Raw genomic sequence first — 18,526 nt, forward strand, 5'->3', positions numbered from 1 at the left:
AGCTTGGCTCTTCTGCAAGCCTCAAACTGCTGAATGAGCTTTAGGGTAGGGAAGGCTGTGCCTCCCAAGCAGCCTGGCCCTGCCTCCTATCTGACCTCCACTCACTTCCTGCCCCCGACTGCCCGCCCCCCTCAGAATCCCAGACCCATCCTGCTCCTTGTCCTCTCACCATCCCCCAGATACTCCACCCCCAACCACCACCCCGGGACCCCACCCCTGCTCCCTGTCCCCTGACTGCCCCGACCCCTATCCACCCCCCACTGAGTCCTGACAGACCCCAGGAACACACACGATCCAACCACCCCATTCTCTGTTCCCCAAACCTCTGCCCCCTCCCTCTCCCTTGACTGTCCCTGGGACTTCTTGCCCCTTATTCAACACCCCCGGCCCTGGCCCCGGCTCCTTGGCCCCGGCTCCCCCCTCACCCAGAGCCTCAGCGCATCCAGGAGCTTCGCTCAACAGCTCCAGCGTTGCTCCGTCGGGGCTCCTGAGTTCCGCCCCACTCAGAGCCGTGTAGTAAGGGAGTGGGGCTGCGAGCTCCATGCCGAGCGGAGGCAGCTGAGCTCAGCCTGGAGCTCGCAACCCCGCCTCCTTACCACACGGCTCTGAGTGGGGTGGAGCTCAGGGGCCCTGCCGGAGCCATGCTGCAGGTGTCCGGGATGCTGCTGGATGGGCTGAGGCTCCGAGAGAGGGGCAGAGATGGGGTTGGGTGGGGCTGGGGAGGGAGACTCAGCCATTCTCTTGGGGCCCCTGTGGAGCCCAGGGCCTGGGGCAAATTGCCCCACTTGCCCCCCCCCGGGCGGCCTTGGCACTGCCTCACTAACCCCCTTGTCGCTGAGAATGCACCAGCCCTGGGGAGGCCCTGAATCTGCTCAGCCTGGCGCCAGGGCACTGCAGGCTCCTCAATGCTTCTTCAGTAACCAGATTGGCGAGAGAAATAGCGTGTCCCCCAGCTGTCTGACCTGGGTGCAGTCCTGGTCAATATAGTCATAAATGATCTGGGGAAAAATGGTAAACAGTGAGGTGGCAACATTTGCAGCTGATACAAAACTACTCAAGATAGTTACGTCTCAGGCAGATGGCGAAGAGCTACAAAAGCATCTCTCAAAACTGGGTGACTAGGCAACAAAATGGCAGATGACATTCAGTGTTGATAAATGTAAAGTAATGCACGCTGGAAAACATAATCCCAACTATACTTATAAAATGATGGAGCCTAAGTTAGCTGAAAGAGATCTTGACGTCATTGTGGATAGTTCTCTGAAAACATCCACTCAATGTGCAGCAGCAGTCAAAAAAGCAAACAAAATGTTGGGTATCATTAAGAAAAGGATAGATAATAAGACAGAAAATATCATGTTGCCTCTATATAAATTCCTGGTATGCCCACATCTTGAATACCGCATGCAGATGGGATCACCCCATCGCAAGATATATTGAAATTGGAGAAGGTTCAGAAAAGGGCAACAAAAATGATTAGGGGTATGGAAAGGTTGCCATAGGAGGAGAGATCAATAAGATGGGGACTTTTCAGCTTGTAAAAGAGATGACTAAGGGGAGGTATGATAGAGGTCTATAAAATCATGACTGGTGTTGAGAAAGTCAATAAGGAACTGTTATTTACTCATAACACAAGAACTGGGGCCACCAAATGAAATTAATAGGCAACAGGTTTAAAACAAAAAGAAATATTTTTCACACAACACACAGACAACCTGTGGAACTCCTTGCCAGAGGATGTTGTGAAGGCCAAGACTATAACAGGGTTTAAAAAAGAACTAGAGAAGTTCATGGAGGATAGGCCGATCAATGGCTATTAGCCAGGATGGGCAGGGAGGGTGTCCCTGGCCTCTGTTGCAAGAAGCTGGGAATGGGTGACAGGGGATGGATCACTTGATGATTACTTGTTCTGTTCATTCCCTCTGGGGCACCTGGCATTGGCCACTGTTGGAAAACAGGATGCTGGGCTAGAGGGACCTTTTGTCTGACCCAGTGTGGCTGTTCTTATGTTCAACAAGGTTATGCCAGCAACCACAGTATTAGTGTGAAGGACTGGCACGTTGATACCACTTAGTTTTGCATGTATCCAGGTGGAATTACTGCTGTGTCCTTGCAGTACATTTGAATTCTCCAAAAGACATTGTAAAAAAGTCCATATGAAATAAAATCTCAACTGGCAAAGATTAAAAGGGTAAAATTAATTTAGTGTATTGTGCCAAAATTAAACATGGGGAATTTATCTGAAAATATACTTCATGTGATCAGGCAAATATGGACAAGTACGATTAAGAACTAGATCCAAAGTTCACTGAAATTTAGGGGAATATTTCCATTGATTTTAATAGCCTTTGGCTAGATTTACAGAGTATCATAGAAGATTAGGGTTGGAAGAGATCTTAGGTCATCTTCTAGACCAACCACTGCTCAAAGCAGGACCAACACCAACTAAATCATCCCAGCCAAGGCTTTGTGACGCCTGACCTTAAAAACCTCTAAGGATGGAGATTCCACCACCACCCTAGGTAACCCATTCCTAGTGAAACAGTGCTAATATACAACCTAGACCTCTCTCACTGCAACTTGAGATCATTGCTCCTTGTTCTGTGATCTGCCATCACTGAGAACAGCCGAGCTCAATCCTCTTTGGAACCCCCCTTCAGGTAATTGAAGGCTGCTATCAAATCCCCCCTCACTCTTTTCTTATACAGACTAAACAAGCCCAGTTCCCTCCGCCTCTCCTCATAAGTCATGTGCCCCAGCGCCCCGATAATTTTCATTTTTCTCTGCTGGACTCTCTCCAATTTGTCCACATCTTTTCTGTACTGGCAGCCCAAAACTGGAGTAGAAACATGTTGTTACCAGCTTTGTCTGTTACTTTGGGGTATGCTCATTTATTAGGGTTATTCTTAGGGGGAGGGGGAGGATTCTGTACTTCTACCAGTGTAGTGCTTGTGTCCTCATATGGAGCTCTACTTCTCCCTGCTGCAAGTTCCCTCCCAATGGCACTATCCTGCAGGACCTACGTTCCCCAGGGCTGGGTTCTTCCAGCCCCAGAATCAGACGAACACACACATTAACTGAGAGGACTGGGTTAATCAGCACTCCCAAGCTGACCCCTAATATGTCCCTGGACTCAGTAGAGTGTGTTAAACAGCACTTCCAAGCTGCCACCCTATAGGCCCTTGGTTTTTGGGTGCTGCAGGGATCTTTTAGCTTAGGTACGAGGAGTGTTGCTGCAGAGCAAATGAGGAAACCAAAAAACACCCAAGGGGGGAGAGAAAGAAAGAGAAAGCAACCAGCTTAATCATGAAAGTTATTTATTGCCAGGTAATAACCATAGGGGAACCAACCAAACAAAACAGTTATTATACTAAATCTAACTTAAATTTGATTATAAAAATCAGGTTTAGAAAATTATAACTAATCACACAAGTCAGGGTCAGAAGGCTAAACTGAGAGAGAGAGAGAGAGAGAGAGAGAGAGAGAGAGGGAAAGATGGGTTCTCACCACTCTGTGAAGCTTGAATCTATCAGAGGTCCCAGATGCTGGTGGTAGTTCAGGGTCTGTAGTGCTGAAGACAGGCAGAGCCCTCAGCACGATCAGTTAGGAGAAGATGAAGTCCCAATGGAACTGATGCAGATTTTGGATCCAGGCATCAGAACACTTACTTGAGCATGGGTAGGGGTTTTTGTAGAGAAACAGCAATGGTTCAATAGAGAACACTAGATTTGTTTATGTGTAAACTGATGGCTCAGGGGAGTATACCAAAGTCTTTTTGTTCAGGCTAGACAACAGGAGCTGATTATTTCTGGCTATGGGCCGTGTTCCTGGGAGGGAGCTCACAACCCAATTAGGGAGCTTCACTATTTTGGATACCAATACTAGAATTGGTCTGTTAACTGCTGAGCTGGGTGTGTGCAGGTGTGGGTTCATTAACATCTGGAGCAGAGATTCCCATGATGCACCGTTTCCTTGCTTTTCTGGGCCCAGAGTTCTGTGTGGTTCTTGCCTTGGAATCTCTGTTCTCCATTCTGTATGCCAATAGAGATGCTTCCTTGTCCCATCTTCGATGCAAATGGGGCTAGGGGAATTTCCTTAATCCTGTCACCCTTATCCCAGGGGTTTAGGTGTGTCTCCCACTGCCTTTTCATTGCTTTTTGTAAGTCTTTCTTCTGATTGGTTTTGGTTCGGGGAGTGGGGGGAGACAGGAGAAAACGGGGGAGGTCTTCCATGAGTCAGACAGGCTGGGTACTGTGCCCTGGTTCCCCAAGAACACAGAGCTGCTAGGTAACAATGTTGAGCCCAATTTTCTAAACTGTACACGGACAATTACCTGTGAAAAAAATGTACAATTTCAATGCACATTTAGCAAGCCAAGTGTCTCTAGGCATATAAATAACTGGCTGTTTGGGTGTGTAAGTATTCAGTGTGCATGCACTGCTCTGGTAACTGAACATGAGCAGACACCTTGTAGTTTTTAAAAAAAATCACTGTCTTAAGAGCCATTGATACATCTCTGAAAACATTCACAAGGCATTGTTTTATCTTAAAATTACTTTTTATAATGTAGTGAATACAAATTGTACAATTACATAAATTATTAGGTGCATCTTTACTTGTAAGTATATGAACATTTGTGTCTGTAATAAAGGTATGAAAGCTACACAGGTTCATTGTTCATATATGCTTTTGCAGTCTCAAACCAAATCTTCTCTACAGCTTCTTGGCCCACGTCAAACATTCTTAATAAATGCTTCCATCCAGTTTTTGCTGTGATCATTAGGTATTCTTTGTTCTCAGGATACAAGAGGGAAGTGTATGAGGCTATTACAAGTGATTGAGAAAATCTACCAGTTACCAAGAGAAATAGGGCATCTCTCTCCTCTGTTGACAATGGTACAACGCTTTCAAACCCTGCAAGAACATGCCCTCCCACACTGAGAGGATCCTTGCTCTCAATCATCATGTACATGATAGTTATTGCCAATTCAAATACATAGTAACCATAGCTCATGTCACTAAAGTCCAAAATACCAGACACTCTATATTGTGGATTCTCTGGTGAAGCAGTGTTGGAATCTAATAAGATATTGTGGTCATTGAGGTCCCCGTGATTGATACCTAAATGCAGAAAAAATGGGAAAAGTATTATGTATAAATAATAAGCAGAAGAAACTTTCCTCTGGCTTTTTTCATTCTCTTAAGAAAACCACTCTGAAAATATGCACTTGATTTCCTCATCATATGTGAATACTCGGAGTGTAAATGGATATATATACTTATCTATCTCATAACAAAACTAAGGCATGACAATATTCCTGTAATCCATCATGCCTTGCTTTGTCTCACTGCTTCCTAATAAGAACCTTAGCTTCATTAATCCTACATAATAGGTGACTAGATGCCAACTGGCAATGGGATTGTGATAATTTATTATTTAACTTGTGGCAACACCCACAATATGCTAAGTGCATTCCAAATGCAATGGATCGCACAGAGGGCTTCAAAGACATTGCTATCTGATAGCTGTCCGGTGGCCTATATTAAATGAGTTAGTAGTCTCTGCCTGTTTCTACCATTTGGTGTCTACCTAATGAAAACCTTCACTGTAGGTGGCAGTCTCAGAGGACTTGTCTACACTGGCAACATTAAAGCGCAGCCACAGCAGCCCTTTAACGTGGCTTGTGGAGTCGTGGCACTAAAAAACCCCCACCTCCACGAGGGGTGTAGGTCCCAGCGCTGGTGCACTGGCTATACTGGCATGTTACAGTGCTGCAACTTGCAGTGCTCAGGGGGATGTTTTTTCACACCCCTGAGTGAGAAAGTTGTAGCACTGTAAAGTGCCAGTGTAGACAAGCCCTGAGACTGAACTCCCCCTTCATTCATGGAGATGATTCCCTCCCAGTCCTGTTTCTGAGGCTTGCTCATGGTGCATTGTGTGGAAATCTGTACATGTCCTGTGGATAAAGTAAATAATTTATCCCCTGAATTTGCCACCTCTTACAAACACATTCCCTTTTAAAAATGTCTTACATCACATTACAGTATAATTGCATTAAAAATACTCACAGGCTCGAAAATTCCTTAGCTTGGGTACTATTTTATCTTTGAACTGCTGAATAACTTGCTCCACAACTTCACGATAACTGTTCTGGCCCAGGGCATGAATATACTGCTCTAGAAGAGGAACATTTGCCAAGTTCCAAATGAACTTCCCTCGATGCAGACTTTTTATTGATGGATGATGGAATTTCTTAAAGAAAACACAAGAAAGACAAAAAGACTGTACACAACAGCTCTGCTACAATGAAGAAGTGGCCTGATCCAATGCTCAGTGAAGTCAGTTAGAATGCATTGATTTTAATGGGCTTTGGATCAAGTCCATGGAGAAGGGGCTTTGCTTTGACATTCATACCATGTGAAACCTTGTGATGGTCTGAAATTAAAGCCTCATTCAAGCCGAAGTGTGAAAATCTTTCCCTTAAGATAGCTGTAAGAAACACTTAAGGGCCACACCTAAAAAGAGAGAAGCAGAGAACACAGAAACTGAGGACAGATAAGAACAGAGAGAGGGACAGAGGAAAAAAGCAAAAAAGCCGAGCAGTAGCATCTGAGCACAGTGTCATCCTGGAAAAAGCTAGAGAGAGAGCTTTTGGGGCTGTTGGCTAAAGGGGCTTGGGCTGTAAGCTAAGAAACTCCTCCTTTTGTTTTTGGTTCCTCCTGCATTTGGAAAAGCAGGACTTGGTACATTTCTTGTAAATACTTAAGATTGCATCAAAGAAAATACCAGACTCCATCAATTTCTACTTTCACCAGGAACATCCCCAGTACCCCAAAATTTGACTAGCTGATCAGGGAAACAATACCAACAGTGTCCTGGAAGATGATTGGTTCAGTACATTGATACCCAACCCACATCTTTTAGTAACAAAGATTAATTTAAGCAATTCATCATTCTTTAAAATTTTATAGAAGTGCTGGTGATGATAATATCTTACATACACGCAGAAACTTTAATCTGTAAGAATCCCACAGTGCCTCTCAAATTGCATACATTCAATAATACTTTTTGGGCACAACAAGCTATACATACAACTGCTGCCAAAGTGTAAAAGAGACAGAATCTGAAGGTATTTACCAAAAGTGGATACAATCTGACCACTTAAATGCAACCACTTCTGGGACAGACTCGGCCAACCAGATGGCTCTCAGCATACTGCACAACAGTGCAAGGGATAGGAAACTTGGTCCAATGATAATGGAGCAAAGCTCTAGGCTTATAAAAAAGTATCATGGGACCTTTAATGTCCATTCAACACAGGCAGACGCTCACCCATAAGATCTGTATGCAGTAAATTAACTGCATCTTGTTTTATTTACTTGGAAAAGATGAACAGCCAAGTCAACTGTACTCTGATTTGACCCTGTGTATCCAGGGAATCTAGGTATTTCAAACAATCTTTAGGCCACTAAGCCATTCTCTCTCTTGTACATGCACAGGTAATTCTGAAAACAGCATAGAGGAGGAGTGGCATGCCAGTATCTTTCTTAATTTTCGCCATTTTTATATTGGCACAATCTCCTTGGGTTGGCTTCGCTAAGCTGGTTTTAGGGGCAGATTCTGCCAGTGGTGCAGTGCAAAAGCACACTGCAGTGGCAAATCTAGCCCCCAGCTGGTTTGATATAGTTTATTTGGTTTGGGATAGTTGAAAATAGAAATATGGATGAAAATCACAGAGAAGATAATGAACAGGATACTGCCTCAAAACTAAAATGTGACTACATACTATTACAGCATCTCTGATGCAGTAAGAAGCACTGCACTAGTAAGAACAATGCCACTTGGTGATCAAACATTGCAATTTTAACCTTCTATAACAGGCAATGTCAGCTGTTCAGGAGAGACGGACACCATCAGTGTGAACTCTACTCAGTTTTAAAATATAAGTTATACGGTATTCAGGTTCTATACCTTCCTATGAGTATCCCTTGCTAATGTTTATGGTTTTACCATAACAGGTTGCTATTTTTAAAATGTATTTCTCTCCCCTGAGTCTCTGTAAGACCCATGTAGGTAAACAGAGAATCTAATGGGGAAACAGTGAAACTTACTATATACAAAGTGCTATCAAATGTACATGGAAACTAACAGGGGGAAAAAAAGAAAATTATTTTCCTCTACTATCTATCAGCTATAGTAACCTTAGATTTTGTGTGTCTCGAGTGACAAGAAGAAGGTTATTCCTTTTAAATAAATAAAACTGTATAACTGAAGTTATATAGGGCATATGGATTTTTCCCCATTCTCCATTAAAGTTAATCATCTACTTCTCTCTCTCTCTTCAGATAATGTAACGTATATATAGTCTGAGAGCAGCTTGTCTATTTAAATTGTTTCAACCGCATTGCATTTTAACACCATGGACTCTTGTAACACTAAATTATCTTTCCCACACTGATAAATGCGCTTAACATTTAAAAGCATGGTCAGTAATACTGGCATTCAAATTTCAGTAGCACAATTATCTGAAGTCTGTAGCAAGAAAATTAGAAGTAGAGGTTAATGAAAAGTACTACATAGCACAAAGTTCTCTTATGTAACAGAAACTCAATTACTAGCTGATTTATTGGCCTTCGTTACTTTGTTTAATCAAAGATGAAAGGAAGACCTTACTTTGCATTCCATCTGGTTTAAAATTTATTTGACTGGAAACAGCACATTAAGGGAATTGTCACAAATGTCTGCATATTATGCACAACTGTTCTGTTACAAGTGTACCAATCTGTACCAGTGTTAACTGGTCATGGTTCAAATGGTTACTATAAAAAGAGTCAGGTCAAAATGAATTTTCAAAAAATTCAGCCAGTTGAGCTTCTGGGATGTCCACTTCACATAATAAATAAATAATAGTAATACTACCTTGCCCTTCTTTAGCACCTTCCCTGTGAGGATCTCAAAGCACAGTACAAATATTAATGAAATCAGCCTCACAACACTCATTAGTAGTCAATAGTATCTCCATTTTGCTGATGAGCCACAGAGCAGTTAAGGTCAAGCAGCAATTCTATTATGGAGGACAATCTATTAATAGAAGAAGCTCTTCCTACATGAAGGGTTATGCTAATTATGGGCATGGCTAAGACCTCATAGCTGAACTCTGGCTCTGAAGACAGTCATTGGGAGGTTAGCACTAATAGAGAAAGGAGTTGCAGACAGATACAATAGGCTGATTCTGTCCAGTTTTCCTTGGGTGTATATATATATATTTAATCCATATAGATCTACCTATCTGAGGGTACGTCTACACTACCCGCCGGATCGGTGGGTAGTAATTGATCTATCGGGGACTGATTTATCGCGTCTCATCTGGATACGATAAATCGATCCGTGAATCGACACCCGTACTCCACCTTGGCAGGAGGAGTAAGCAGCCTCGACGGGGGAGCCACGGCAGTCGACTAGCCGCCATGAGGATGCCAGGTAAGTCGAACTAAGATACTTTGACTTCAGCTACACGAATAGCGTAGCTGAAGTTGCGTATCTTAGATCGATCCCCCCCCCGTGCAGACCAGCCCTTAGGTACTTTTACGGCTCCTGTTACCAGTATCTGAGAACCTCACCATTGTTAATGTATTTAATCCTTACAAAACCTTTGTGAGGTAAGGAAGTACTATTATCCTCATCTTACAGATGGGGAACAGAGGCAGAGAGAGAATAAAAGTGACTTTCTCAAAGTCACACAGGAAGTCTGTGCCAGAGCAAGGAACTGAACTCAGATCTCCTGATTTCCTATCCAGTGCACCATCCTTCCTCTCTAACAGTATTGTCCTGCGTGCTAGCTTTATTCACTCACAAAAAGAGCATGCCTCTGTTCCGATACCTTCAGAAACCATCTCTTAAATCATCTCTCATGCACTGGGCAGTGCCTGATATAGCTGTAATGATGAATGAAAGCGATTTTCAGGCTGCAAATGTACATAGTCCCAGTCACTAGCTGTTAAAATCCCTAAGGATGGCTGGCTCATGAGCTGCAAAGTTTGGATTCAGATCCAAATTCTCACAAAGTCCAGAGGCATTTAGATCAGAGTTTTTATCTGCCCCCTCTGAAAAAGGTCTAGCACAACCGTGGGGCACACTGGATCCGAAAGTTTTTTGGCCTCCAAAGCTGCAATGAACTCCATAGAACAGTGCACTAATCATCAGCACACACATTCAATTTAAAAGGGATTTTAAAGAATAGGGGGAGATTCTCTTTTGTTCTTATTGCCAGGTGAAGTTATGGCTAATGATTCTTCAGTGTAGTTAAGGGGGATTGGACGAGATCACAAATAGGAAGGTATGTTGCTGAAGAAATGTATATACTCCATCATGCTGGCATATAGCCAGTTAAGGTACATCTATGTCACAATCGGGAGGTCTGACTGCAGTTCATGCAGCCATACCTAAGCTAGCAGAGCTGGCGCTAGGCATAAGCAGACCCAGGCAGCTCAAGGAGGGCCCCCTATTTGCTTTTATTATGTGTTATGTGTGGGAGGTCCCCCTAAAATATTCCTGCTTAGGGACCCCAATGGGGCAGCACTGTCTCTGCAAGCTAGCTTTGATTGACCTAACTTGCTAAAAATGGCAGTGAAATTGCAGCGACACGGGGGGAGACACAAGTTACCCACCTGAGTACATGTTAACAGCTAACCCATGCCACTGCAACTTCACTGCTATTTTTAGCAAGGTAACTTGGAACTGCCAACAAGTGCAGCTATCACACCTCCTGAGTGCAGAGCAGACATACCTTCACATTCACAGTCATAATCTGACCCACCAGTCTAGGCTCACTGCCGGGGGACTCATTTAACAATAATCATCATACTTGAGAATTCCTATACGTATTTTTCAGCTGAAAGCCAAATTAAATTGATGAAAAGGAGCAAAGTAAGGATGTTCTCATTAGCTGGCCATAAGTGATTTTGCCTGAACATCTCTCCACTGGGAGGAAAGAAGAGAAGGAAGAATTTTTAATTTAAGTGAGGGAGAGGAGATTAAGTGGGTGGAGAAGGGAAGGGAAGGCTATTTGGAGGTGAGTGAATTTTTTATGTGGTGTCGCAAAATGACTGCTCCCTGAGTCGCTGCGTCACACATTAGACATGAATCGCTCCTGCCTAATACACTCTCCACTAATTCAGGACATATCAAAATTGAAAATAGCTGACCTGCTGGAATCATATTGAAGAGCAGACACCATCACTTTTGCTCTGTTCAGCATTTTGAAAGTTCAAAGAGATAAAATATTCCTCACTTTGAATACACAGTGAAATGTGCTTCAAAATACCGTGACTCCATCATAAAAGTACATCTAAAACTGGGAATGCACACATTTCCTTTACACCATCAACAAAATTACAGACAATAGCCAGAGGGAGAAGGCAAATAACTATAAGAAAGAAAGTATAGTTGCAGCCATATTGGTCCTAGGATACTAGACTCAAAGTGGGTGAGGTAATGTCTTTTATTGGACCAACTTCTGTGAAGAATATGACTAAGAAGAGCTGTGTGGCTCAAAAGCTTGTCTCTCTCACTAACAGAAGCTGGTCCAATAAACAATATTACCTCACCCACCTTGTGTCTCTATTAGTAAGAAAGACATATAGGGCAAGATTCTGTGAGGCACAGCCTAAAATGTGCAGCCCATGCAGTAGGGGTCTATGGTAGCTTTAAGCCTCCTCTGTATCCTCCTGGTCCTGGATTGCCCCAGGGGTTGTAGAGGCCCTGGAATAAGGCAGACAGCCTTTCCCTGTAGGATGCAGCATTGTCCAGAATCTCCACACTACCGGATTCTGAAGCACTGCCCCTCTCCCCCCTACACACCAGAGCTTGCAAGGGAGTCCTCAGAAGCAGCCTCATCACTGCCTGCTGCAGTGATTCTGCCAGGGAAATCACCCCCCCCACCAGAATTGAGGCTTTTAGGACCCCTTAATAGTGCTCTGGCCCTTTAACCCTATGTAAAGGGGCCAGAGTGCATTGCTATGAAGTCTTTTGCATTTCTATAGTGCCTTCCATTCAAGGATCTCAGAGAACTTTACACACATCTACATATTCAGCTTCATAGCTCTTGTGTGCGGGAAGCATTCTCCTTGAGCTGCCCGGGTCTGCTTATGCCTAGCGCCAGCTCTGCTAGCATAGGTATGGCTGCATGAACTGCAGTCAGACCTCCCGATTGTGACATAGATGTACCTTAACTGGCTATACGCCAGCATGATGGAGTATATACATTTCTTCAACATTACTGAGAGGGACAGGAAGGTGAAGTAATTTGACCAAGATCACACTAAGTCTGTGGAAGAGCTGGGAATAGAACCCCAATCTTTAGACTCCCAGTTATGTGCTTTAACCACAAGAGCATCACATGTCCCCTAAAGTACAAGGTAAAATAATGGGCAGACATGCTGTTAAACAGTAAAGCCACGGGTGGGTTTGGGGACCTTGTCTAATATAATCCACTATTATGTGCACTGAGGAACATGGCTGAAGGCTAAGGACTAGATTCAATCTTGCATTCGAGATCCATTCAACACAGGATTGGGGGAAGCTAGATACTTCTCCCCTGTCCTCTGGGCTGGGCTGCACTGCACCAGTTCCGGCATAAAACAGAGCAGCCATAGGAACCACAAGCTATTTGAGGTGAAGGCAGCTGGCAGAGGAGACAGCTCGGTCCAAGCAGGAAAATCCACATTCTAACCCTGAAAAAAGAGCAGGAGTACTTTTGGCATCTTAGAGACTAACAAATTTATTTGAGCATAAGCTTTCGTGGGCTACAGCCCCACTTCATTGGACTGTAGCCCACAAAAACTTATGTTCAAATCAATTTGCTAGTCTCTAAGGTGCCACAAGTACTCCTGTTCTTTTTGCGGATACAGACTAACACGGCTGTTACTCCGAATTCTAACCCTGGTTCGCTGAGGCATTCCAGTTGGTCACAATACAAAACATAGTGAAAAACGTGAAGTCCTAAGTGGATGCAGATTTGTAGTACTTAACAACATGGTTGTGTTCTCTTTTCAAGCCTGGAAAGAATAACAAAAGCCATGGCTAGGGCATAGTTACGTACTACAGAGCCACGCACAAGAGCACTGTTGTGTGTTGAATACTCTATGTCTGCAGTGTTCAGGTGGTGTTTGCAGGTAGTTCTGAAGCTGCAGGACTCGTGAATGGCTCTGATGTTACTGTGAGATGTCGCTAGTTATACGTGTTATGAAGTGCATAAAATACTAGGTGGGAACAGATCACTCCCACTTGCATGCTGAGAACAAAAAGTCCCACCTCTGTGAGAGTTTTATCCAATCTGGCAGCTAGTTTCCCAATCTCATATAAAATGTGAGGATTTGTAGAGATTGTTGCCACAGTCATGCCTGGGAGGTAGGTCAGCAGTCTCACCATGTACTTTTTTGTCACAGAGCCAGTACCTAATAGGCAAAGAGATAGATTGTGAATCATTTCAACATACTCCATTGAAGATCGTTGTGTGCAAGGACAAGGAGGTTTCTCCCATCATAAACGAAATCAAACTCAGCTCAAAGAAAGACAAATTCAAAGAACAGATTTACTAGGTGACATTAGGAAAGGCTAACACTCAGCGCATGTGGAGTGTAAGTGAAATTCCTTGCCTTTATGTATGAGAGTGACACACTTTGGGAAGGTTCCCCTTTCATGCGCACAAAGGGCTTGATCCAACACCAATGTCAGACTTTGCATTGATTGCAGTGGGCCTAAAGAGAACCTAAAATAATAGGTTTCTCTATCAGAGTGACGAGTCTCAATGGCCCTGGTTACCATATTGAAATTACAGGGCTGGGGGAACCAAGTTCAATAGAGTATTCTCCCACCATGCATGTTCTTGCATTGTAGATGGGTCTGAACTGTGTTTGAAACTACATCCCCCAACCATGGAGCTGGGGAAATAACTTGTAATAAGATTTATTTAACAACGTTTGCCTTTTTTTTGTTTGTGATTTGCCTGCAAGCAGATCAGCATTTTCTCACATCTATTAATTTGAATGTATTTTCTGAATAATTTTTATGGTTAAGTCTTTTTCTGTTCTGTTTCTATTTGTGAACAGTTTGATGCATTCACTATTTGAAGTTCAAGTTATTTTGACTGACCACCTAGGCCACATGGCATGTTTCTGTTCCCTTAATGGATGAGGATAGCCTATACGCTTAAGTTTCTGGTCTGAATACTCATGATTGTGAATTCCAAATTCCTTGTTGGTGATTCCTTCACTGCAATATTTGCTGTTTCTACAAACAGTCCTGCCAGAAACACATTAGAACATTTGCAGAAAGCAAATACAAAAATGGAAGTTAACTGAAAAATTAGAATTAATATGTGAAGAAATTCCTTTGGAGAATTCACAGTTCTCTGTTAAACCATGCTATGACCCTGTGTGACAAGGCATCATTCCACTCCTGTCTGTTTTCTAGGCATAAACTGCTCAGAGACAGTGGTGCTGGAACAATTTTTATAGTGAAGGTGCTGAAGATGGAAAACATGGATTTGGGTTGTTATTACTACTTCAAGCCGGGGGGGTGCAGCAGCATCCCCTGAACCCCTAATTCCAGCATCTATGCTCAGAGACTTTCTTCTGGTGAAACAGCGTATACAATCTATTCACAGCATTCTCCCCACAATCTTTACAAATTCATGCAACTCTGTATTTACAAGCATAGAAGACTTATCTCACTCAGCCAAGGAGAGGGGGGAGACAGGAGATATTTCCCCTGAGAGATCTCCCCTGGCTCTGGCTCTCTCAGGCCTGCCTGTCTGTCTCTTCCCCCTGGCCTGGGCACTTCATTCTCATGCCTTTTTTGCTTTCTTGGCCAATGTCTTCTAGGTTTTCTTCAGTCCATCCCACACTATCAGTTACACACAGCTTTGTCCCTCAAGTTTACTCCAGGGCAATTTAACTGGTGCTTCAGAGATCAGAAGGCGGGTACTACTGCTGTTGTCCAGCACCTTGTCACACCCTGCTAGAGCTACCAAGAGAATTTTAGCCTAATTACCTGAACATCTCTTTTAATACACTTCACATGCCTACACACAAAAGTGTTTGTACGGGTGCACAAGCATTTTATCAATTGCACTTATTCTGAGCAAGACTCACCTAAGTTGCCTCTTGCCCTTGGACTCCCTGCACCATGGTAGTGCCAGTGTAGAACAGAAAGCACTGGCATTTCACTTGCACAGGTGCAATTGGTCTTCCTAGCACAGTTCTACAGTGCACCGGATATGCTGGCAGTGAGCTTTCTGGTCAAGGCTCTCCTCCCCAGAGCAGAGGTGATATTTCACCTATAAAGTTTAAGTGCTTACATTTCAGAAATAGAAAATTTGATGGGACAGTGGATTGGAAGCAGTGTCTGGACCTGTAGGACAGGTACCTACAACACACTGCTACTGCAACAGTTCAGAGAATGCTGTATGTGCAAGCTGAGCACCTGAAAGAGGGCAACTGTTACAGATATGCAGCTGCTCTAGGTCACTCATGCTGGTGTGGATTTCAGTGGCATTACTCCAGATTTATACAAGTGTAACAGAGGAGAATGCGGCCCAATTGCAATCACTGGGACAAATCCTTTGGGATACTCAGTGGTAGCTTGTTGTGGCACGAGGATGACAAAGCAGAGGGTAATTTTTTGGATGATTTTGTAATCTCTCACCTAATGATTCTAGAGACATTATGTTACCGTCCTTAGTAAGATGGGGCGTAGCTGAAGGAAACCCTTCAACATTCAAAAACATCATGATCTGGGTCTGCACTGCAATGAGTTCAGGATTCTGGCTATCTTCACAGTTGGTGATTTTGAGAACATACTCGTCAGCACAGTTTGCTGTTCCCCCACTTCTTGAAATGTGAAGGTGAAAATTCTGATCATCATAGCTGGGGAGTGATCTGATCGCAGATACTTTTAATCCAAATACCCTTTCAACTAATTCAATGGCTTCTTTTTCACTGAATGCTGGTTTAATTAATGTCTGGGATTTCTGGATGTTTCCAGAAGACATTGTATATCTAGAAGAAAACAGAGAGATTAGAAGATTTCAGTTGTATTATGCCATTTAATATGGGCAGAAGTTAATGTAACAAAACAAACTCTTGGGTAGAAGGCTTCATACATTTATTAGTGAGGGGGAAAAAAGCTTCTGTGTTTAATGAAAGTTTAACCATTCAGGATTCTCCACGTGCATTCTCTTTCTTCTCCCGCTTCTTATTTGTAACTTCACTTCATCCTTTGCTGCAGTTTCCATAAGGATATCTATATCTATCTACACACACCTCTACCCCAATAGAATGCGACCCGATACAAAACGAATTTGGATATAATGCGGTAAAGCAGTGGGGAGCCCTGGGCCCTTTAAATCCCCGCCTGAGCCCCGCTGCCAGAGCTCTGGCGATGATTTAAAGGGACCAGGGCTCCCCATAGCAGCTGGAGCCCTAGGCCCTTTAAATCCTTGCTGTGGCTCTGACAGCCAGGCTCAGGCAGTGATTTTAAGGGTCAAAGGCTCCAGCTGCTGTGGGGAGCCCCGGGCCCTTTAACTCTGGTGATTTAAAGGAGCTCCGGTGGTGATTTAAAGGGCCCGGGCTCCCCGCAGCGGCTGGAGCACTGGGCCCTTTAAATCGCCACCGGGGAAGCTGGTCCAGTCTGGCATTTATACACACACAATTTTTGTTGAGAAATAAAACATAAAAATGAACTTAGTGGATGTTAGCTAGTAAAATTAATAAGCACAAAATATAAAATATCATCAGTCAATGTCAAGGTCACCAGGCATATTGCTAATGTATCAACAATTTCCTAAGGAAAAAAGGGATCAAAATGCTATCCACGGCTCTTAAATTCAGATCCAAGATCAGATAACCCTTTCAACCAATGTGAACTTGGTAAAAAAATAAGTGTAATCCTTCTGCCAGAGGCTATCCTTCAAAATTCAACTAACGATCAAGAAATATTAAGTGTCAATATAAGCAATACATTCAAAACAGCAGGACCATTAAAAACATCCAATCCATTCCCAAAAGGTTCCTTTCAATTTTTTCCAATGCCAGTTGTCAGTTTTTCTGTTGAAAGTGCTACGTAAACAATTCTCCTCAAAACCTCTGCAGAGCCTTGATGAACCTTGTGTCTGACGAAGTGGGTATTCACCCATGAAAGCTTATGCTCCAATACGTCTGTTAGTCTATAAGGCGACACATGACTCTTTGTTGCTTGATGAACCTTGGACTCTGTTGAAGTCAACAGCACCGTCCTTTACACAGGGGCGGGTCCAGGCACCAACGCTCCAAGTGCATGCCTGGGGTGGCAAGCCACAAGGGTGCCCTGCTGGTCGCTGTGAGGGTGGCAGTCAAGCTGCCTTTGGTGGCATGCCTGCGGGAGCTCCGCCAGTCCTGCGGATTCAGTGGCAATCGGCAGCAGGTACACCGAAGCCATGGGACAGGTGGATCTCCCGCAGGCGCGCCGCTGAATCTGCGGGACCGGGGACCTCCTGCAGGCGCGTCACCAAATCCGTGGAACCGGGGACCTCCCGCAGGCACATTGCCGAAGGCAGCCTGCCTGCTGTGCTTGGGGCAGCAAAAAAGCTAGATCTGCCCCTGCCTTTACATTTTGGTGTGGGATGGGACATACTACTACTCATCTGGGTACAGAGGGAGGGACAGGAGAGTGAGTGCTTCTCAAGGGCCCATCCACAGCACCCAAACTATGCTCCCCAGTAACGATCCTATTAGAACCAAACGCCGTTTTAGCGCCATTTCTGACCTGTGCCACAGCCCTGGCCTGTCTCCTATGGCCTACACGGGCTCTAGGCCCCCTTGTTCTTACACCTGCTACCGTCCATCTTCCAAACTGGTTCTTTCCCCACGCTCTCCGGCGGGGCGGGAATGCGCGGCCGCTGCCCTGCCAGGAGGGACTGCAGCTTTCACAGCAGCTGGCAGTCGAGGTAGGAAGTCCCGGCTCAGAATACAGCCTCTGACAGCCGCGTGCCCCACCCCTTCCAAACGCTCCATCAGCGAGCTCAGCCAACCCAACGGTCTGCACCGTTACGGCAGGTTTCCCAGCCCCCTAGCAGCAAGCGGCATTGCAACACATCGGAAAGAAGCAGCCCTGCTGGCCAGGACGCTGCGTCTATCTGATCCTGGCCCCTTACAGCGGCAAAGCCTTCCGGGTCTGCTTCAGAGAGACGCTGCTCCTCTCCCGCCGCGGCCACCCCGCACCGCCAGCGCAAAGCGGACTGGCTCCGATTTCAGCGGAACGGGTCCATACCGCACACAGCGCACGGCTCCGCTGGCCGCCTCGGCAGCCGGATGAGTCCCTCCAGCTCCGCGGCTCTTCGCCGGGGGCGGATTGTAAGGAAACGTCTGATTGGCTGCTGGGTGCGCCCCGCCTTTGGAGGAGGGGCAGCCCGAGTTAGTTACCGGGGTTAGGGGCCAGGCAAGGAGGCTCAAGGGGCTTGTCTACCCTCATAGCTACCTAACTCGCTGG

At 44.7% G+C, this 18,526-nt stretch overlaps 1 protein-coding gene across 5 annotated transcripts; it reads right to left on the reverse strand.

Moving 5' to 3' along the window:
• Window positions 1-3,300: 3,300 nt before the first annotated feature.
• Window positions 3,301-18,499, reverse strand: HYKK (hydroxylysine kinase). 5 transcript variants are annotated; one of them, XM_050967039.1, is made up of 5 exons: window positions 18,192-18,499; window positions 15,707-16,059; window positions 13,313-13,455; window positions 6,070-6,253; window positions 3,301-5,121 (listed from the first exon to the last, which is right to left on the reverse strand). In XM_050967039.1, the coding sequence occupies exons 2-5, from the start codon at window positions 16,050-16,052 to the stop codon at window positions 4,661-4,663; spliced, it is 1,134 nt and encodes a 377-aa protein (XP_050822996.1). In that variant the 5' UTR covers window positions 16,053-16,059; window positions 18,192-18,499; the 3' UTR covers window positions 3,301-4,660. The 5 variants fall into 5 exon arrangements, with proteins under 5 accessions (XP_050822996.1, XP_050822995.1, XP_050822998.1 ...); XM_050967038.1 differs by having other exon boundaries at window positions 17,804-18,499; XM_050967041.1 differs by lacking the exon at window positions 18,192-18,499 and adding an exon at window positions 15,154-15,338 and having other exon boundaries at window positions 15,707-15,799.
• Window positions 18,500-18,526: the final 27 nt, after the last annotated feature.

Source organism: Gopherus flavomarginatus, chromosome 9, assembly GCF_025201925.1.
Source record: "Gopherus flavomarginatus isolate rGopFla2 chromosome 9, rGopFla2.mat.asm, whole genome shotgun sequence".
Lineage (NCBI taxonomy): Eukaryota > Metazoa > Chordata > Testudines > Testudinidae > Gopherus > Gopherus flavomarginatus.